This window comes from Asterias amurensis, chromosome 12 (assembly GCF_032118995.1).
Source record: "Asterias amurensis chromosome 12, ASM3211899v1".
Lineage (NCBI taxonomy): Eukaryota > Metazoa > Echinodermata > Asteroidea > Forcipulatida > Asteriidae > Asterias > Asterias amurensis.
In genome coordinates, this window is record NC_092659.1 from 2,852,239 (window position 1) to 2,874,602 (window position 22,364).

Here is a 22,364-nt window from a genome sequence, read left to right on the forward strand (position 1 = left end):
ATTGCAAATTTTGTTGATTCTACTGCGTGACCACTAGACTTTGTTCCAAGTCTGTGGTCGTGGATTTTAGTCTAGGTACACCCGCGGATAAACAGCGCCCTCTTGTGGATAAACCTCTGTCGCTTACCCCATGATCACGTGTTGGGGCTGTGGGAGAGTTTTGCGTGGCTGATGCGCGGATAAATAACCGTAATCTCAGGCTTGAAATTAAGTCTATATATTATGACTACATAAAGATTAGACCACTGATTGCATTATTGCCAATTGCAATTCCCACTTCCTCCCGATCCAAAATGTCATTCAATTTCAACACTAGGTAGACTGGCAGGCTGATAAAAGCTCACATGAAATGCTCACGTTTTGATAATAAAAGCAAGTTGTAGTTGTTTTAGAATTAATTGAGTCGGATTGACTGCCTGCCATGCATGCTATTATGCTCCCGCCGTCCCTAGCTTTCACACCCGACCCACGGCCGCGGTGTGCGTGACAAACCACGCTTTAACTTTGGACCAATCACAGCAATGGTTTCACAAATGGGTTCTTTCAGCCAGTCAAACTAGCTGTACGTTGCGTTGTAGCTAAAGCTTAGGTTTGTTCCTTGACGTCTGTTTCTCTTGTTTTTGCTTCGTGTTTTTTTCAACGAATTTTAAGAAATAAAGTACAACCAATTTCGGAGGAAACCTGGAACGTCACAAGGCTCAAGTTAAAAGAGGTATGTTCATAGACAAAACTGGTTCTGCTAAATGTCACTGTTTTTATTTTTAAAGTCTAGTTAAAACTAGTGTTTTTGGTCTAGTAAAATTTGACTGGTCCGTCCTTTTTTACGGCACTCGCACACCCACAACTTGCACATGGCAGCCAGTGCAGTGACGTGTATGCGGTACAACTACAGCTTAGTGCAGTGTCGAACTTGAATATTAAGTAAGGGAGTGGCCCTTTTGGAAAAGTTTCCGTATGGCGCCACCACTTTTTCATTCGATATGAAATAATATAGTATCTAATTTACCTCAATGAGATATCCCTTTTTGTAAAAAAAGGGTGGAAAAGTGGTGGCGCCATACGGAAAGTTATCCGGATGGGGGCCCCTACTGGAAGATACACTAACACTAACAGTTTAACACTAGTCCCCATACAGGGAGTTTACGGCGTGAACATCGGCATGCAAAGCAAGACGCATTAATAGCAAAGCCATTGACATTTTTGTTTTAAATGGGCCCCTACCACTACTCCCTTCTCACTAGGTCCTACAAAAATAGATTTTACATTTTCAGGACTGACATGACCAAAGTGTTGTGTCGTGAATGTGAGTGTTGTTTATTTCTAAAATCAAGCAGAATGCATTTGCCATTTATTGGTATTACTCATCTGTTTAAAAACTTTATTTGTTTTCTTATTTTGCTTTTGATGTGATGATCAAAGATTGAGTTAGGCCTATTTTTACTTTACACAAATTAGGTCGCACAATTAATCAATAATTATACTGTTGCAGTGCCAGCCATGGATTCCCCACCGATGAGTAATAAAGGAAGACAAGACAATTAAAACAGTTCCTAAATTTGTTTTCTTATCATTTGATGTGATGAATGTTGTTTTAAAAGTATTGGATTTGGCCTACTTAACTTTTTAAAACACACTCAGGCCATATAATGAAGTAAAGCGCCAGCCATAATTCCTACCGATGTGTAACGGCGGACAACTAAATGTTGGCTGATGCTGGTGGAGATCACATGGATTCAGAAGAAGCTCCCAAAATAATCAAACAAGGTAGGTACCTCAACCATTTATTGACACTTTTCATGGCAAAGTGCCTGACGTAGCAGACATACCTACTTCATCATGGCCCAATTTCATAGAGCTGCTAAGCACAAAAATTTGCTTATCATGAAATGTTTTGCCTTGATAAAAACAGGATTACCAACCAAAATTCCACGTGATTTTCAGGATAAGCAAACGACAGCTGCATACATGTTACAAGCAATATGCAACAAATGGAAATTTGGTTGGTAATCCTGTTTTTACCACTGGAAGAAATTTCATGCTAAGCAAATTTTTGTGCTAAGTAGCTCTATGAAATTGGGCCCAGGCCTCAAAATAACCCACGGCACCCACATCGTTTGTGCTTTTGCTGCGATGCCCTTTGTAATATAGAAATTTACAAATTCCTCATAGAAGTGCCGGAGTGCCCCTTTACCAGAGGGGGAGCAAATTTTAAATCCAGGGTCCAATTTCATAGCGCTTCTTAGTGACCGATTTTGTGCTTACTGCGCGATTTCCATTTCATAGCGCTGCTAACCGTATAAGCACACGAAAAGGCATGCTAACCTTCCAGTGCTTACCGCACAAAAATAATTGACGTCACAATGCAAATCCATGGTAAACGCGCAATATGGTCGCCCAATTTTTCTGCTAACTTGTGATATACGCTTGCACCGTAGCAAATTTTTCTGCTACAGTAAGCACGAAAATTTGCTTACTGTTAAGCAGCGCTATGAAATTGGGCCCTGCTATGTCTAATGAAAAATTATTGTTAGTTTATCATCAGTGCTTACATGGAATTTTGGCACTGTATGCATGCACGCACCCTCCATATAATGTTATGATATGGAGGGATGGAGCGCACATGCAGTAATTGGGCGAGTAGTAATTCCTTATACAGCCACAAGCCTGCTTTATAGGTCATGACGATATCATTTCTAGCGTCAACAAAGTTTTTCAAATTTCATGCATTTGTAAGTTCTTTGGACATGTGGCAAGTGATCACAGGCCTGATACTTCATGTAGGCAACAATAGGCAGGGGTCGAAATTAAGTGTATTTCCATGGTAGTCAGCAGGGCTAGTGACCAATAATTTTTAGTAGCCCTGATTAGATTTTGGTAGCCCGAAAGGTACATTATGTCTCGCGTCACGGCTCAAACTTTACAATACACCAATAACATAGTTCTTTACTGTTTGTGATGATGATTTTTGCATTATTTTTCCACTAGCCCGTCGGGCTATCAAACTGGAAAAATGAGTAGCCCGGCTGTAAATCTGGTAGTCCCGGGCTAGCGGGCTAGTGGCAATTTCGACCCCTGATAGGCGATTGCCTCCATGCCCCCTGGTGCCTGGTCATTGCCTTGGTGCCCTTGAAATGCTACAGTAAAAATTTACAATATCCTGATAGGGTGCTCTGTACCAAGGAAGAAATGAGTTTTTTTTACTTGGGAAAACTAAATGTTGTTTTTCATGGTGGAAATTTTAATTTTATCACAAATTTCTCAACTAGTGATTCCAGCCGATGACAGAGTTGAGTCAAACCAGGAGAATTTTGCCATCCTTGACTCCAAAGCTCGAGAACCATTTCCATTTGAGCCACATAGGTTGCAAGCTCTTCTGACTTTACAGTGGTACGCATATTTTCTTTGCCCTTTTTGTGTAAACTTTAAATTAGAGTGTGATTTGAAGCATTTGTAAGGTTGGGTGTTTGTTTGGTCTGTGATGATTACACCATGTAGATTGTTCTCGTACAATGCAAAACAAGAGGTGGAAAGGGGGCCATGTCAAGTTGGATTTTGAAGTGGAGAATGATACAAGACACAACCATTCATTTTAAAGGAACACGTTGCCTTGGATATAGGACAAGTTGGTCTATAAAAAGTGTTTGAAACCGTTTGTTATGAAATGCATATGGTTAGAAAGATATTTTAAAAGTAGAATATAATGATCCACACAAGTATCACTCAAAATTGCACGGTTTTCTTTTTACATCGCGAACTATCACGGTCGGCCATTTATGGGAGTCAAAATTTTAACTCCCATAAATGGCAGACCGTGTTAGTCGACGAGGTAAAAAGAAAACCACGCAATTTCGAGGCATATTTGTGTGGATCATTGTATTCTACTTTTACAACATCTTTCTAACCATATGCATTTTATAACAAACGGTTACAAAACGCTTTTCAAAGACCGACTCGACCGATCCAAGGCAACGTGTTCCTTTAACGGGACCCAACATTCGAATATGCCCAAGACTGTCGCCCTGGGGCAATTTGACAGAGCACTAAGATTCATCTGATGTTGAATTGTCAAGTGATACAATTTAGTGCTCTTTGCTTTTGAAAAATCAGCCCCAGCCCCAGTCATTGACGCTGCCGCCTAAGGCCTGGTTCATACATTCTGCGAATGTGATACAAATTTTGACGTCAAAAACTGTTGAACTGTGTTCAGCTCCTGCGAAACATTCGCTGCGAAAACAGTCATGTGACGTCAAGCTTTCCGTTCGCAGAAAGAATAAACCAGGCTTAAAGGCTCTGGACACTATTTGTACTTGTCAAAGACCAATATTATCACTTGGTGTTTCTCAACATATGCATAAACTAACAAACCTGTGAAAATTTGAGCTCAATTGGTCCTCGAAGTTGCGAGAGAATAATGAAAGAAAAAACACCCTTGTCGCACTAGCTGTGGGTTTTCAGATGCCTTGAATTCGAGACCTCAGCTCAGTGAGGTCTCAAACTCAATTCAAATATTTTAGTGAGAAAAAACTACGTTACTTCAGAGGGAGTCATTTCTCACAATGTCTTCTACCATAAACGGCAAATTTTTTGCATTTTTTGCTAACAATTATTATGAGTAATTACCAAATAGTGTCCAGTGCCATTAACACGATATGACATGATTGGCAGTATGTTTGGCCTGTTATTGATTACAGGTTGTCTCAGCATTACGAAGCAATCGCAGGAGTGTCGCTGCCACGCTGTCTGATATACGCGCATTATTCTGATTTCTGCTTCAAGAACCAGTTTCCCCCAGTGAACAGTGCTAGCTTTGGAAAGGTTTGTAAACTTGTCTTCATGGTTTAGAGCAGGTCAAAAAACTAATAGACCTTTCCCATGAAATATGTAAATTGCACAGAGTGCATGTGCACTACTTAACTAACATTTTGGTTGGCAAAATGAGGGAACATTGCGCTGTTATGTATGCGGCTAAATGGCTGCGTAAGGCACATCTCTATTGCATTTGCCAACCAATAGGGTCTGTATGCATCTTTGCTCAAGTCAAGTCAAGTCACAAGTTACATAATGTCCCGAAATAAGCCCACTCCCACGATTGAATTGTGTGAAAAAAAAATGAAAAAAAAATCTGTCCCCTACCAGGTGATCCGTCAGGTATTTCCAGAGCTACAAACACGCCGTCTTGGCACACGAGGGCAGTCTAAGTATCACTATTACGGCATCCGTGTCAAGGAATCTTCACCTTACTTTGGGGTCTTCTTGGAGTCTCAGAGAGTGTCGCCAGCAATCTACAGATCCTCCTCACGGACTCCTCATCTGCCATCGCACGCTCAGTGGGAACATCACTCCATGGTATGAATTCAAACAATTTTAGAGATGCTCTGGACTTCAACTTGAGTCCAAGATTAGTCACATTTACCTGGGTTTGAGACAAATCTTGGTTAATTTTACAGTATCCCCAGATAAGCTAAAAAAGGGTCTCCAAGGTAAAATTCTCCAATCCAATGTGATAACGGTTAGGTTATTTGATTAGATACTCTTTCAGAGAGAAATTTAAAACTTGATGTCACTGGAAATCACAAACCTGAATATGTAACTTCAAAAGAGGAGTTTTCCAGGGGTCTTAAAATACATCCACTTTTTAATGCAGGGATTTTTGGGTTAGTACCCTAATCATTGTAACAAGATCCCTGGGACTGGCCAAATTACCCTTTTTTAACAGGAACGTTACAGGTCTACAGAATTTCATCTTTAAAAGTGCGAGGCCATTTTCATTTTGCAGAGGGCACTTCCATTGGAAAACTTTTGAAGGGGCACCAAGGCCAAGAGCTGGGTCTGCGTGTAATTCCAGACTTGAAGTTGTTATAAGAGGACAGCTAAACAAAGAAACACAAAGCAGAAATTACATTTGGGACTTCAGAATGTACTCTTTATCACTGTGCTTTTTAAAACGAGGGTCGGCTGTACTTTGAAGTCACTGAGCAAACATTTCTTGGCCCAATTTCAGGCTTTATGAAAATGGGCCCATATACTTGTCCTCAGGGTAACACCAAAATAAAAGAACATTCAATTAATTTTGCACAGTGGTAAAACCCAAATCAATGAATATTCAATTAACTTTACACAGTGGTAATGCCTTCATCCTGTCCGATAATATTTGTTGTATAACATACATGTGGTTAATTTTGATTCTTAGACTACAGAGCAGTCCGATAACCCAAACTCGGCAATGACTTCTATTTCAACACTGCTGCCAGAGTTCCCGACGGCAGCACAAACTCAGCCATGGGGTAACCTCTCTTTTGAACAGGTATTACTATCAAACAACTTGCTGAATCAAAAATAAAAAATTTGAAGATGACAGCAGTGTTTTCTGCTAAAGGTAGGGTAGGTAACAACTCCAGGATCCCTTTTTATTTTGGAAAGTACAATCAAGTATTTGTGTGGTCTTCTTGAATAATTCAACAAAAGAAACAGAAGTTGGAACGTATTCTTTTAGGAATGACTGACTTGTTTCTCTTAAAGGCACTGGACACTATTGGTAAATGTCAAAGACCAGTCTTCTCACTTGCTGTATCTCACTTATGCATAAAATAACAAACCTGTGAACATTTGAGCTCAATCGGTAGTCGAAGTTGCGAGATAATAACGAAAGAAAAAACATCCTTGTCAAACGAAGTTGTGTGCGTTTAGATGGTTGATTTCGAGACCTCAAATTCAAAATCAGAGGTCTCAAAATCAAATTCATGGAAAATTACTTCTTTCTCGAAAACTATTCCACTTCAGAGGGAGCCGTTTCTCACAGTGTTTTATACTACCAACCTCTCCCCATTACTTGTTACCAAGTAAGGTTTATGCTGATCAATATTTTGAGTAATTACCAATAGTGTCCACTGCCTTTAAAATAAAGACGGTTGCAAAAATTCAATGCACAAAGAAGTGGTCTCCCTGTAGTGGTTTTCTTGTAATTCTCCTGAACTGGAAACAAATATATTGTTATCCGTCTCAGATAACTTTTTGCCAGGGTTCTCCCGTTGCACAAGCTAGCATACCAGGGGCCAATTTCATAGAGCTGCTCAAGAATTGCTTTTGCTGAAGCACGAAAATAGCTCGCTTATTTTACACATGTTACTGGCCAAAATTTCACGCCATATACATTGCTTGTGACTGGTATTTAGCTGTTGTTTATTTAGCATAACAATTGAGTGGAGTCTTGGCCGATAATCTGATTTTACTAAGCAATGATTTTTTTGCTTTAAAGCAAAATTTTGTGCTTAAGCAGCTCTATGAAATTGGGCCCAGGCCTATGCATGTGAATTTTAGAGAAAATTAGAGAATTTTAGAGAAAACCACATAGAATGCTCCAGATAACTGTAGGACTTTAAAACAGACCTTGTTTCAATTCAGTGTGCTCCAGCCAAGCATCCAACAAAAAAATATTAAGTCAAGAATGCAGCTGCGCAGTTTTGAAAAATCCTGTCGAGAACCATGATTTTCACTACAATGCGTGATCATTAAAAGCATTGACATTATTTTTGTAACTTGCAGGTCGATTCTGTTATATCTGAGTACAGAAACCACTGCCAGGTTCTCATCGAACACATTGTAAGAGGAAAACTGGAAGAGGTAAGTTTTATCAAGAGCTAAATTCTATCGAGGCAAAAGAGGCTCTTTTGTCGTGGTCTTATTATTTGATGCTTCTTCCGAAGAATGTTCTTAAAGAGGAAGGGAAATTTCAAATAAATTTTGAGATGCACTTATTTTCCAGACATAGAGTCTTCATGTAAGTGTGGAAAAACTTACCCGTCTCGAGCCTCCTGTTAGAATGGTGTGAATGGGCCATATTTTTGACCGCGCGAGGGCGCTCTCAATCATTTCCGGGGGTATATTCATCACAAAACATCCGATGACATCTTTCTGAGAAATACGTGTCTGCACATTTATGTGCGAAGGTGTTTTTGTTCATTCCTGACTTTTTCGGAGCGAAATTCGAAACATGACATCATTGCATTTCCTTTTATACTAATGGATCTTTATGATTTCAAGGAGGAATATTTTGTCAGAAAATGTAAAATTCAAGACCGTTTTTGATTGATTATTATTGAAAGCGAAGCAATCCTGGTGTCTCCTAATTTCAGGTTCCCAATGCAGTGCATCGATTCTGGAAGGATTTGCCAGAGTCGACCCAAGCTATCCTACGGAGCGACTGTAAGAAACTTTCTGACCTGATTGCTGTGTGTGACAACATCCTGTATCAGATAATCGGCAACATACTTATACAGGGCACCGTGCATCAACTTCCTCCAAGGTAAGAACGGAACATTTTATAGAATGGGTTCGAATCCCAGACTCTGAGGAAACTTTCTGATCTAATTGCTGTGTGTGACAACATCCTGTATCAGATATTCGGCAATGTTCTTATACAGGGCACTGTGCATCAACTTCCTCCAAGGTAAGAACGGAACATTTTATAGAATGTGGGTTCAAATCCATGCCTGGTAAAGAGAAAAATTGTTTTTTGTCCTCCTATTTCTTTGTCCTTGTAGGTACTGGTTCCAGCCAGGGATGTGATCTCTCCATTTTTACCTGGAACTCTATTATTTTCCCCGGCAACCCCCCCCCCCCCCAACAAAACAAAATTATAGAAATATTAATACAAATAATTTTACAATGTATGAGGTCAATGTAATGTAAGGTTATTAAACAAAATTGTATATATTTCTTAATTTTGTTCAGCTTGCTTCAAACTGTTCGCCACTTCTCCTGCACATTCCAAAAAGTTGTTGAGGAGTCCTCCCCCGCCTTTTCCGAGTCTTTGCATCTCAGACGAATGGAAGGTTAGAAATGTATTACGGAAAAAGTTCACTGTACCTTCATGCCACCATCCATGCCATGTGCAGTGACAAATGGTTTATCAGACTCATTTTTCTAAGAGTGATCATCGAATGTTTATGATATTGACAAATATTGCCCCGGAAGGATATAGTATATAGGCTGTCTATCGCTTAGCGATATCGACTACGTAGAGCAAACAAGATAAAAACAACTGATGCAGGCACAACTCGGTGGATCATAAGAAGGTAGATAGCTCATCAAACAGAGTGAGTTCTGGCACAGGCTCGCTCATGAGCGATGAGTCAATTCTGGCAGTGATTTGTCATCCACAGAAATGATGAAATGGCTATTTACACCACTTAAACGTGAGGTTAGAGACGTGTACTTTTTCCCCACTCACGTGAGAACTTTATGTATTGAGAAAATGAGTACATCACAAAATTTAATTTGACTTTCCTTCCTCTTTAAAGCAATCGCACAACATGATAATTGTTTTGATGTTTTCTCAAAAAGTAAAGCATTTCATGGAATAATATTTCAAGGGAAGTCTTTCACCATTACCTTTTATGAACCCTGTATGAGTTATTTGTCAATCTGTGAATTTTAAATTTGTGTTCTGTTCAGAAAGTGTCCAATGGCTTTAAGAACATTTTGAAGAAGCATCAAGGTAAATACCACAGCAACTCCTTTGCCTCCCCATGGAACTCAATTCTTAATGTGACATTTTTCTTGCTCTTTAAGCAGCTCGATGAAATAGGGTTATGGGTGATTGTATAACTCTCATAATATTTGTAATTTCAGTCGCAAAGAGATTTTGTCACCTTCTGAAGAGGAAAACGTCTTTGTCGCATCTTGCTCAGGTGAGGAGTTTTAGGGCGTGTTTGAATCTGACGCGAGTAATATGCCTGTGATTTGTTTTCACAGAACTCTGGAAAGTACTGAGTATACAGTGCTAACACAAGCATTAAAGGATACCCCCCCCCCCCTAAAAAAAAAAAAATAATAATAATAATACTAGAAATTGAGAGTTTGTGTACAAACTCAGGGTGTTCGGGTGAATGGTCAAATGAGGTCACGTTGTGTACAACATTTGTAGAACATTACAAGAGGTTTCATGTAGTGAAAGAATCTTGTACGTAGCGTTTGTGGTTCTCAAGATATGAATGTTTAAATTATTTACCGTTTATTTAACGTAATGACGTCATCAATGACGTCATCATTCCAAAAAAGTTGCGGGTTCATCTACTCATGAAGGTTCATGTTTATGATAAGTTTCAAGTTCATAGTAGTTTAACATTTTGTTCAAAATCGCACGAAGAAAGATGAGGCGAATCCCAGCGTAGTGGAATTTGAATTACGCGCGCCTTCAACGGAGTCTGCATGTGTATACACAACCCGTAATGCCCACAGCCACGCAGTGCTGTTTTGTCGTAGAGCATGGATACAATGTAGGCCTACATGAACTACACGCACACACACCCACACACCCACAATACAATAGTAGCATTCACATACATGAATGGCGATACTATCTGGTTTCTACGCGTAATGAATGGAGGTCAACACAAACGCGCGCTTTTACGACCAGAAGGCAAAATTCAACTGGCATTATGTTTGTGTAAAAGTTTGAGCAGGATAACTGATCTTCAAACTGATATTCAAATTTTGCAAATATGATATATAGTTCTTGAGATATGAACTTTTGAAATTTTGAACTTCCGGTTTCAACCGGAAGTAAAAGTCACATGAGGTCACGTTGTGCACGACTTTTGTAGCTAATTACAAGACCTTTTATATGCATCAAATATCTTGTGTGTGGCATTTGTAGTTCTCAAGATATGAACTCTCCAATTTTTAGCGTTTTTTTGAACGTAATGACGTCATCAATGACGTCATCATTCCAAAAATGTTGCTGTTTCGTCTACTCATTAAGATCAATATATATGGTAAGTTTCAGGTTCATACAAGCTTTAGTTTTTGCGAAAATCGCGCGAGAACGTTCGAGGAGAAGAACACGCAGAAAAAAAAACCAAAAAAAAAAACAAAAAAAAAAAACAGAACAATAACAATAGTTGTTCGGCTGGTGGCCGAACACCTAATTAAAACATCTCCGTCTCATCCTGCTCAGGTAAGGAGTTTTAGGGTGTGTCCAAATTGGCCGCTACAGCTAAGGCTGAAGGGAAATAAGCAGGGGGTCCACAGTCCTAAGAACACAACTTTGTCAAGTCCACATAGTGTGCAATGCACCTCTTCTCTAAACAAGCACGGGTCTCTAGTCTTTATGACCATGATCGGGACCAGCGACCAAAAAAATACAATTTTGTGAAAATGACACTACTGTGTGAATGAACACCGCACGCGTAAACCAAGGACCCTGGTTTAGCTGGAGCTACCACGCATGCACTCAAGAAAAAAACACATGATGGGCTCGAATCTGAGTAATATGTGTGTTATTTTTTTTTTCACATAACTCTGGAAAATACTGAGTATAGTGCTAACACAAACGTTAAAGGGTACCCCCCAAAAAAAAAGAAGAAAAAAAAAAAAAAAAAAAAACAATTTTGTTTTTTTAAGTTATGCTAATTACCAGCAGAACAAATGTCTTAAATTTTCCTGTTATCAGGCAACCCGTACTGTGCTGAATACAAAAGTGACCGTGACCCAGATGTGCCATGACTGGCGGAAGAGGACGGAGCAGAACACTGTGTGCTCCCAGCTCATGTGGACAATACCGGGAAGCTCACCAATCGTCAAGACAACGGTCAAGAAATGTATGTCTCAAAATATCTCCTCAATATTTTGTATAGTTATTTGAACTGCTCAACGTTTCGGTCAGTTTGCTCTGACCAGAAGACGGTCAGAGCAAACTGACCGAAATGATGAGCAGTACAAACCGGTTCTTCTCGGCGCCACCACCACTCACAAAAGAGATTCTTACATGGTGTCGCCACCAACCTTACTAAAGGCTGAGTCACACTGCAGCGATAACGAAAACGATAACGATTGTTACGCAAAGGGAACGCATTCTATTGGTTGAATGAGCGTGTGCGTATTCTGCGTGGAGCAATTCAACCAATAGAATGCGTTCTCTTTGCATCGTGATCGTTATTGTTTTTGTTATCGCTGCAGTGTGACTCGGCCTTTACTGAGTGTTTTCCACTATGCATAGCCTTAAAAGTCTTATCTAAGTTATTTGAAGTAATAAACCACAAGAAACTGACTAGTTTTGAATAATTTGGGATGGGCAAAGAAATATTTGCATCCCCTTTAGGTGATCCCCTGGCTGCCTCTTCTCAGGTTGTATGGTAAACTTGGGTGTGATTCCTGGCTACCCAGCGGTTAACTGTTGTATATGCCTTCTGACTGGCAACCCCCTGCAAAGATATTGACAAAAAAAGGGAGACCGCAACATAGGGCTAGAAAGCTCAGTTGGTGGAGTGCCGGCACATTATTCAGAAGTCGTTGGTTCAAATCCCGCTCTAGTAAATATTTCTTTGTTCAACCCCAAATCAAAATCAGGGGTCATGATTAATTTTTCTGTATCTTGCCCAGGTTTTTCTGAGTTGGCGCGGCTTTTGGAAAAGCATGCCAGTGTTGAGGATCACATCAGATGGCTGCACTCAGTAAGAAGTAAATGCCTGAAGATGGTATGTATTTCTTGTTGAACAGAAACACACTTTTGTAAAAGGTATGTTATAAGGGTCGTGGCCGAGCGGATAAGAGCACCAAATTCAACTTCTGGTGATTCTGTTCAGCATAGTGAGGGTTCGAATCCCGGTTGTGACACTTGTGTCCCTGAGCAAGACACTTTACTATAACTGTTTTTCTCCACCCAGGGGTAAATGGGTACCTGTGAGGGCAGAGATGGTTCTTGTGATTGATTAAGCCGAGTAGCAAACAAGACGCTAAACATTGTCTCTAAATGAAAACAAAGCACTGGATACCTACCGAAAAAGATATTGAGCGCTAGCGCTAGTCGGGTGAAGATAAAACGCTATAATGTGAACTGCAGATTATTATTTCGAAGGTAGTTGTGTTTTGATGAGGGATTTGTTTTGATTTCGTAGGTTGGTGATGAGGAAACTGCGAAGGAAAATGCAGAGAGAAACTTCTTGCTGCAGTGGTCATATGTCTGTAATCTTCTTATTCGAGATCAAACTCTCAGGAGTGCAACGAGCTTTGGTAAGTAAACTGCAAGACACAAAAGTGGTTGGTCAGGGCGCCTTATGGTTAGAGCCGTCCCCACCTACGAAACGAAATCCCTTCTTTCTTGAAAACAATGTCACTTCAGAGGGAGCCGTTTCTCACAACATTTATACTATCAACCTCACCATTACTTGTCACCAAGTAAGGTTTTATGCCAATAATTATTTTGAGTAATTACCAATAGTGTCCACTGCCTTTAATTTTGGTTGTAGCAACTGAAATCAGCTACTGCAGTTTTTTTATAGGTTTTCAGCTCCCGTTTTCTAGAATATGACTTGAAAAAAATGGTTTGAGTGTAATTTTCATAATCAGTACGCTTTCAGACTAAAATTAAACAAATGTTGTGAATGATGTGCGATTGCACCACTGAGGTTACGCAATAAACCAGTCAGGCGTGACCGGGGCGTGAACCAAGCACAATGCAAGCCCTGGCCACGTCAGTCGTATTCCCGAAACCAACCTGTCCGCTTGTGTGCCTCCTAGAGCTCCTCCAAACCCCCAGGCTTCAGAGCGGTGCGACTCACCCATCCGGTAATCCGAATGTTGCTATAATAGCGCCATTCACAACACAATGAAGTTTTCATCCTTACCAATCCTGTATAATACCTTCTTGTTAATTAGGCTCCTTCCACCTTCTGCACCTGTTATACTTTCTTGTTAATTAGGCTCCTTCCACCTTCTGCACCTGTTATATGAGGAGTATCTACTCTACATGGTTGATGTCCAGCAGAATCAGAAGAAAGAGAGAGCACTCTGGAAGAAGCTGTTTGATACAGATACAGACGGTAAGGCCGTGTCCGAATTAGCGGCTACAGCTACGGCTACGACTAGATTTCCGCGTCCTGGAACATCCCTAGCAACACCCTTAGCAACAGCCGTAGCCATAGCCGTAGCCGCCGATTCGGATTAGGCCTAAGCTCAAGAAACAGAAAAATTCAAACATTTTTGTACCTTCACTTTTACATGCATGTATTTTATGAAAATTTTCCGCTATTTCTGGCCGGATCTGAAGCTGTTTTGTTTGTCCAGATTTCCCGCCTGTTTTTTAATCCTAACAAGAGACCAGTGCCCAATGTCATGGCTCTTCTGACCGTAAGCAATGAATCAGCGCTTGTGGAAGCAGGGAATTCTACGCTTTTGTCAAGAGTATTTCACAGGTTAACAGGGAATTTTGGCTTGCGTGCGTGCGAACTCCACGTATCTAGACATTCTAAGCTTACACAGCTAGCGCAGAAATTTGGCACTTGCCCTTCAAGCAGAAAATGGTGATTGTAAGCGCAGAATTCAGCAGTAAGCAGAGCCATGAAAATGGGCCCCACTCTGGTAAACCTCAACAACTTCTCGGCAATTTCAAAAATGACCATCCATGAACAGCCATGAAAAGAGACCAATTTGAGCTTTTTGTCTAGAGAAGAAAATTCTCTAGATTCTGAAGAAAAAACTAACTTTTTGGAAACATTGTTAATTTTCCTGATAAAATACCGAAATCTCACTTGTGAAAATTGGGGTAAAGTTTAGGTTTTGCCAGAGCCAGTCACATACTGAAAAGTTTGGCATATAATTGACCTTACTTACAATTTAATCAAATGTTGAATAATGCAACAAATAACACATTGTTTTTAACTGACTCCTAAATAATCAAGACCTGACAATTGTAACCCCTGCATTAAAGGAACACGTTGCCTTAGTTAGATCGGGTGAGTTGGTCAATGAAAAGCATTTGAAACCATTTGTTATGAAATGCATACGGTTACAAAGATGCTTTTCATAGACCAACTCGCCCGATCCAAGGCAACGTGTCCCTTTACAAAACATTTTGTCATTTTGTAATAATTTTAAAGCTTTTCGTAACCACATTTCTTCTAACAATGCTGTTTGTTCCTCTTTCTAATAAAGCTTTTTATTTGTTCGCGCAATTTTTATCGAAGCCAACATTTGGATTACAGAGGTGTATATGAAGCTTCTAATCATTTGACGCGCCGTTGCTACACTGTTGTAAGTTGCTCTGATTACAAATTTATTAATAAACAAGAAATTAAATTTAAAGTTAAATTAACAAACATAAGCTGGTTTGAATAAGTTTCTGGTGGTTGCCCCAAAAACATCACCCATCAGTCTGTTTTGTTATTTGTTATCATATAGTCCACTTTATTAGTTAAAAAAAAATTGAACTAATTTTAGAGAATGATTCAGTATTTTTGAGCAGTTATGTAACTGAGTAGTTTTGTTTTATCGACTTGATTAAAGGAACATTACAGAATTGGGTTTTGCTAACCAAACAGTTGCTGGCAGTGTAAGCACTTCTATACATAACCTGACAAACCTGTAGAAATTTGACATCGATCGACCATCTGGATCACGAGAAAGAAGTGAAAAAACGATTACACATTTTGCATGACATCGATTAAAAAAAAATATTAAAACGCTCACTGAGCAATAAACTCCAAACGGGAAAGTAGTTTTAGTTTATTTCTCATCTAATAAGACAGTTTTATGTAAATCTGTGATCTTAGACAATTTGTTTTCTTACCAATTCTGTAATGTTCCTTTAAATATTTAATCCACTTTATAATTTTTTAAAAATTTAATAATTTTAAAGAATGATTCAATAGTTTCCGTAGTTATATGTAACTTATTAATTAAATGTAATATGGACTTAATTAATTGATTGAATTAATACTTACCCTTGTCTTCCATCTTAACAGTTCCCAGCTATTTCCTAACCTCATCCAACACCAGCGACTTTGAGACTCCGAAAGGTTTTCCCGACGCGCCTGATCGTCTGTACCACTTGGCTCCCACATCCCTCCTGCCCCCCGCTCAGCCCTGCCGAGTGTCCCATGAGTACGCCACTGGTCCAAGAGAGACCCAGTATTTGTACCAACCATTTGCGACAAGCTCCTCCGGGGGACTATACATCAAACCGTGTGCATCAACAGCGAAATGCCCAACTCCTAGTAGCCCAGTTATCGAGAAAAGAGTATCCATCACGTCCGGTCCGTCACCCACAGCTCTGGCCTGTGCTACCCCTCCGGGAACCCACACTGGGTACAGTGCAACAACATCCTCAATGTTTCTGAGCCAGACACAGACCCCTCCAAAGATGCCACACAAGAGGGACACGGGGTTCCTCAGTAGCAGCCTCCAGTGTCGCAGCCCAAGCATCGCTGCCGTACCTCATGGTCCTGTCACACTCCTCGGCTACCAGCAGCAGGTGGTAACGCAACCACAGCACCCTACTGTCGCACATGACGTTATCACCAAATACCAAACCAGGAATGAACCACCCCCTCTCCAGCCGATCAAACAAACCCACCTTCAAGATGTATCTGGCAAGAAGAACCTGTTGACTGGGCCACAACATAAATTGCTTGCCACAAAGATAATTAAGGTAAATGTTCATAAAATATATTTCGGTTGAATTTGAACAAAGACAAATTGAGTGGAACGTGAACCAAGGACCTCCGAATTAACGACTGAGCTATCAAGCCCTATGGTGGCAGTCTCCCTATTTCACTGGCTAGCAGGGAATATTTGCTTAGCAGGGAATATTTGCTTGTGCGCGTACATACTCCACGTTACTAGGCATTCTTCCCTTACACAGCTAGCGCAGAAATTCGGTGCTTGCACAGTAAGCTGAAAATAGCATTGAAAGCAACAAATTTGGCGGTAAGAAGAGCCATGAAATTGGGCTCTCTGCATAGACCTGTCGGGCTTCAAACTTACATGGGCACAATTTCATGTAGCATGTAAGCACAACAATTTACTTGGCATGCAATTACTTCCTTGATAAAAACAAGATTACCAACCAAATATTTATTTGTTGCATAATACTTGTTACCGGCATTCAGCTGTTGTTTGCTTATCCCGAAAATCACGTGGAAATTTGGTTGGTAATCCTGTTTTCATTAAGGAAGAAATTTCATAGTAAGCAAATTTTTTTGCTTATGGGGCCTTCATCATCATGATCATCATCATTCGGGCAAAGACTTGCATCTGTGGACGTCTCATCCTCGCATTGTAATTGGGGCGGACTTCTGGAGTCAGATTCAATACAAATTTTCGTTTTTCTCATACAAGTACCTTCCTTGGGAAAACTACCACACCCCTTCAAGAATGTCGTTCAATGCTTCATAATAAATAATTGTGTTTTACTTGGTGCAGGCTGTTCCAATTCCGGGCGGTACTCCAAAAGCAACGGCAGAGTCCAAACAGAAGCCACTTTCTTTCCAGTTCTCGATAACGACAAACCAGAAACTCAACCTAGCAAAGGGACAGGTGTGTATAAGATTGTTCGCGACAAAATAGGAAAACCGTGCAGTTTCGAGGGATATTTGTGTGGATCATTCTATCTAACCATATGCATTTAATAACAAACGGTTTCAAATGCTTTTCAAAGACCAACTCGACCGATCCAAGGCAACGTGTTCCTTCAAGTAACTTTGAAGGAATTATTTTTTTTAAAAGCATTTTCAATTTGGTTTCACTTTTGCATATAGATGTTAACGACGACAACTGGCGAACGCTACCTGATCAATGAAGTCACATCGTCTACATATGAAGGGGATGGTGCAGCGCAGGATAAAAGTGTGGATGGAGGTCAACAGGGGAAGTAAAAAGAAACAACCATGGTTTGGAATTTGTGATAACTATCGAGTCTCACATTGAAGTTTTGTATTGGATGCAAATGTGGAAAACAATTTGAGAGGTTCTGCAAAAACAACACTCAACCTGTGAGAGTCTCCACAAGAATTTCTCGTCCAATCCGACATAAAGTTTTGTATTGGTTGCAAAAGTGAAGGTGAAATGAATCGATGGAAAATATTCAAGTGAATCTACAAAACCATAGTACTCAGCCCTCAGCCTGTGAGAGTTTCCACAAGAATTTCTCGTCCAAACCGACAAGTTTTGTATTTGAGGTGAAATGAATCGATGGAAAAAGTAGATTCAAGCAGATCTACAAAAACACTCAACCAGTGAGAATAGTCACCAAATGACTCCATGTTAAGAGGAGAAGCGCCATGACCTTTTGAAAAAAAAAATGTTCTTGCTTCACAGCTTTAAGTTACAACGGCAAATGCTGTAATGTGCTGGATGATTTAAACACAGATGCGTAAAGCAAGGTTTCTGGGAGATACTTCAATTTAGAACTGACGTCCGTTCATATGAAAAGGACGACAAAGATTGATAAAGGGGACGCCTAAGTTAGATTCCTGAACAACGATTTCTGAAAACAGTGAACTGGTTATCAAGCTAATTATTAATGTGAATTTAGAGTGAAGTTCATTTTCTTATAAAAAGTTGTGTTCTTGGTCTGCTTTGCATTGTTACATTTTACATAAAAAAACCCAACTATTTTCTAATAATTTCCTCTTTTTACAAGTTAAGTGTTTGAAAGTTTGAAATTTTCTACTTGTTGATTAAGTTCCTGAAGGAGAAGTCGTAGTAAAATACTATGGAAAGGTTTGGTAAAATTAGTAAAACAATGACTCAAAGTGATTGTTTACTAATTGCTTGAATTCTCAGCTTTGATTCATATAGAGAGCCCCTTTAATTTATCAAAAATGTACACATATTATTTCATCTTTTCATTAAGTTGTTCATCTATTTATTGAGTTCTTTATTGTTGAAGTTGTTGTTTTGTCAAATAAAGACAATTTAAAAAATCAACTCACATTCTCATGTCTTTAAAAATTCTTAAGTTTATGCCTACTCTAAATTAAGTATGCTACAACAACGGTAAATACGATGACAACATTTACTGACATCACATAATTGGGCTTGCAAGAGATGCAATCAGAAACCAACTCTACAGATTTGTGAATTTGTCTCTAAATTTAGGTAAATTTGGCAACATTTATTGCACTTGCCCTTTAAAAAACTGTTTGGCTTGTGCTCTGGGCTAAGCCCTGGTTTTGCTTCACACGAATGCAAAGCGAATTTCGTTGATGCAATAATCGACACGTGCCGTTTTTCCAAGTGTAATGCACAAAAACTTGCTTCGCCTGCGCGTGAAGTATGAACCGGGCTTCAGGCTCCAGTCGGTTCTTTTGAAAAAGTGCTTTGTTTGTTAAAAACTGGGCTTAAATTCATAAAGCTGTTAAGCAGAAATTACCGCTTGAGGAATTTCGATGCTTAGCAAAATAGAAAATGAGTGGAGCACCAGTCACCACAATGAAAACTTAAAGTAATTTGGCTGGTACTCTGTTCAGCAATATTTTTCTGTGCTTAGCAGTTTTGTTGTGCTTACAGGCTTTATGAGTGAGCCCAAGCGACTGTAGTCCAAACTTCAGTTTCTTAAAGGGCCAGTGAATAAAAAATACTTTCCAAAGAGGTTTATAAAGTTTTACTAAAAGTTTTGTTGGTTTTGATCAATACAGGTGTTTCAAAGTGGTGATGTTTCACATCCAAACAGAGTACTACCGTAAAGCAGACTCGTTACTTAAAAGAAGGCGTCTTGGAAGAAATGATGATTGCTGGACATTATTGGAGAGAAGGTAATGACAAGGCATTGTACTTATGTGGGTTTCTTAAACTCAAACCTAACAATAAAAGCATAGTTCATACTTGCTGCGAATGCAAAGTGAATTGGGCTCTATTTACTGTGAATGTTTTGCAGTTAAAGGAACACGTTGCCTTGGATCGGTCGAGTTGGTCTTTGAAAAGCGTTTGTAACCGTTTGTTATAAAATCGGTATGGTTAGAAAGATGTTGTAAAAGTAGAATACAATGATCTACACAAATATGCCTCGAAATTGCGCGGTTTTCGTTTTACCTCGTCGACAAACACGGTCGGCCATTTATGGGGGTCAAAAATTTGACTCCCATAGATGGTCGACCGTGTTAGTTCGCGACGTAAAATAAAAACCGTGCAATTTTGAGTGATACTTGTGTGGATCATTATATTCTACATTTAAAACATCTTTCTAACCATATGCATTTCATGACAAATGGTTTCAAACGCTTTTCATAGACCAACTCGTCCGATCCAAGGCAACGTGTTCCTTTAAGTTGAGCACATCTCTACTTTCCTGAATTATTTGTTTTCACACTTTTTGTGACATCAAAGTCGTATCGCAATCATATACGCAGGAAGTATGAACCGGGCTTGAGGCACTTGGTTGGTAGCATTTCGAAACTGCATAACCTTTTCATTATAAAAAATCTTAGTGAAAAGTGTAATACACTCTGAAAATTGCCCTACACTTCATTTGACACTTGTCATCTTTAGTTATAATCACATGGAAGTTGAATTTTACTTTGGATGGACACATTTTGTTTGTCCTTCGGATGGGACGTAAAGCCGTTGGTCCCATGTGTTGTGTAAAAGAACCCAGTGCACTTATCGAAAAGAGAAGGGGTTCGCCCCGGTGTTTCTGGCTGGATTGGCAGCATATTGCGCCACAGCACCTTGTAAACCATTACATGGTGCTTAAGGATTAGGTCTTATATCTCAAACTTCGTCCCTTGCAGTAATACTACCTGGCGCTTTGTATCCTTTGGCAAAAGGCGCGTTATAAATACGGTTAGTATTATTATTGTTTACTCTCTCGAATCCCTCTCTCTCTCTCTTCAGCAGGAGAAAATTTAAATAATATTAGTTTCGGCAGAAGCCTATAAAATAGAAAACATTTATGCAGCCTTCTAGTACTAAGCAACATGCTCCTGAGATGTTCAATGTAAAATACAAATCTGTAAAAATACACTTTTAAAGACATGTCTAACTTTAAATAAACTATAAACTATGATCTATGGTCTAAATTGCATTTTTAAATGCACAAAAATTCTCAGTGCACTGAGAGTTTTTTTTGCATTTATAAATGCATTGAGTACACTAACACTTAAAGCTATTCTCTAATAAAATTTGATAGACCACAATCGCAAGGTAAATCATAAAAAAATAGTTGGACGAGAACCAAATCCCAGATACACCAAATTATGTGCAAACAGTCGCTATTCCCAAGCTAGGTACATGTTTGGTAATTACTCAAAACAAATATTAACTTAAAAACTGACTTGGTAACGAGCATTGGAGAGCTGTTGATAGTATAAAACATTGTGGGAAACGACTCCCTCTGAAATAACGTAGTTTTTGAGAAAGAGGTAATTTCTCACTAAAATAATAAAAGACTTGTAGCTAGAAGTCTTTTATTCCTATCTGAAAGCACACAAATTCGTCCAACAAGGGTGTTTTTTCCTTTCATCATTTTCTCGCAACTTTAATGACCAATTGAGCCCAAATTTTCACAGGCTCGTTATTTTATGCTTATGATGGTATACACCAAGTGAGAACACTGGTCTTTGACAATTACCAAACGTGTACAGTACCTTTAAAGGGTTTGGGTACTTTTGGTAGACAAATTTTTTGTTTAGTATGTACAACGTACATGTATTTACCAGTATTGGTATACCAATATCTTCAAAACGTGCAAGTTTTATGTAAAGTTTAATTTAAATCTGTGGATACTATTTTTTGTATTACAAAAAGTACCCAAATCATTTCTTTAAAGGAACACGCTGCCTTGGATCGGTCGAGTTGGTCTTTGAAAAGCGTTTGTAACCGTTTTTAATAAAATGCGTATGGGTAGAAAGATGTTGTAAAAGTAGAAACCAATGATCAACACAAACATGCCTCGAAATTGCACGGTTTTCCTTTTACCTCGTCGACTAACACGGTCGGCCATTTATGGGAGTCAAATAATTTTTGACTCCCATAAATGGCCGATCGCAAAGTAAAAGAATAACCATGCAATTTCGAGGCAAATTTGTGTGGATCATTGTATTCTACTTTTACAACATCTTTCCAACCATATGCATTGTATAACAAATGGCTATAAACGCTTTTTATAGACCAACTCGTCCGATCCAAGGCAAAGTGTTTAAGCATCTAAAGGAAATTGGGCCCAGTTCCTTACAACTAGCCATTTTTCTTTGACCATAATCAAATTTGATTTATCATCAATTTAAGTCTTGCTATGAAACCTAAGCATCTTCAAGAATACCTTCATCTTTACAGTCCTCCTCCTCTCCTATCACAGATATCTTATCGCCGTCTTCCAGCGAGTCTTGAGACCCCTCAATAAACCCGATAGGAGTATGAACATCCACGACAGTCTGAAGGGGGTTCCCCTTGGTTGCGGGTCTTCTCCTTGCTAGGGAGTTGGGCTGCATCCTCAAGATGAGATCGCCACTATCTCCAACGTCGTCGCTCTCTTCAATGCAAGTAAGTACTGTACCTAAAAGAAGAAATTATTATAGAGAAAGTAAACATAACATGTTTTGTACTCTTTTTAATATTTGTAACGTGCTCAGTGACTGGTTTGATGTTGG

General features: G+C 39.3%; 2 protein-coding genes across 3 annotated transcripts in view; one reads left to right on the forward strand and one right to left on the reverse strand.

Moving 5' to 3' along the window:
• LOC139944988 (transcription factor RFX4-like) lies at positions 1-22,156 on the forward strand. 2 transcript variants are annotated; one of them, XR_011787041.1, is made up of 18 exons: positions 1-712; positions 1,639-1,764; positions 3,267-3,387; positions 4,692-4,815; positions 5,137-5,346; positions 6,191-6,304; positions 7,543-7,620; positions 8,133-8,302; positions 8,731-8,831; positions 9,631-9,689; positions 11,453-11,600; positions 12,382-12,476; positions 12,897-13,011; positions 13,701-13,820; positions 15,741-16,426; positions 17,200-17,313; positions 17,535-19,532; positions 22,073-22,156. XR_011787041.1 is itself a non-coding variant. In XM_071942209.1 (17 exons), exons 2-17 carry the CDS (start codon positions 1,701-1,703, stop codon positions 17,649-17,651), a joined length of 2,436 nt encoding a protein of 811 aa, XP_071798310.1. In that variant the 5' UTR covers positions 1-712; positions 1,639-1,700; the 3' UTR covers positions 17,652-19,687. The 2 variants fall into 2 exon arrangements, 1 of the variants encoding a protein (XP_071798310.1); XM_071942209.1 differs by lacking the exon at positions 22,073-22,156 and having other exon boundaries at positions 17,535-19,687.
• Positions 21,859-22,364, reverse strand: part of LOC139944991 (G-protein coupled receptor 161-like) — a 20,089-nt gene continuing 19,583 nt past the window's right edge. Inside the window, exon 4 of the mRNA XM_071942212.1 lies at positions 21,859-22,270. Within this exon, the coding sequence (XP_071798313.1) occupies positions 22,017-22,270 (254 nt within the window). The 3' untranslated portion in view covers positions 21,859-22,016. The remainder of the gene's footprint in view (positions 22,271-22,364) is intronic.

What these genes read in the sequence shown, in the direction of transcription:
- LOC139944988 (XM_071942209.1), top strand. Translation starts at nt 1,701, where the DNA reads ATGTTGGCTGATGCTGGTGGAGATCACATGGATTCAGAAGAAGCTCCC. An exon ending in ACAGTGCTAGCTTTGGAAAG is followed by an intron (nt 4,816 to 5,136) that starts GTTTGTAAACTT and finishes GTCCCCTACCAG; the next exon opens with GTGATCCGTCAGGTATTTCC. An exon ending in AGTGGGAACATCACTCCATG is followed by an intron (nt 5,347 to 6,190) that starts GTATGAATTCAA and finishes TTTGATTCTTAG; the next exon opens with ACTACAGAGCAGTCCGATAA.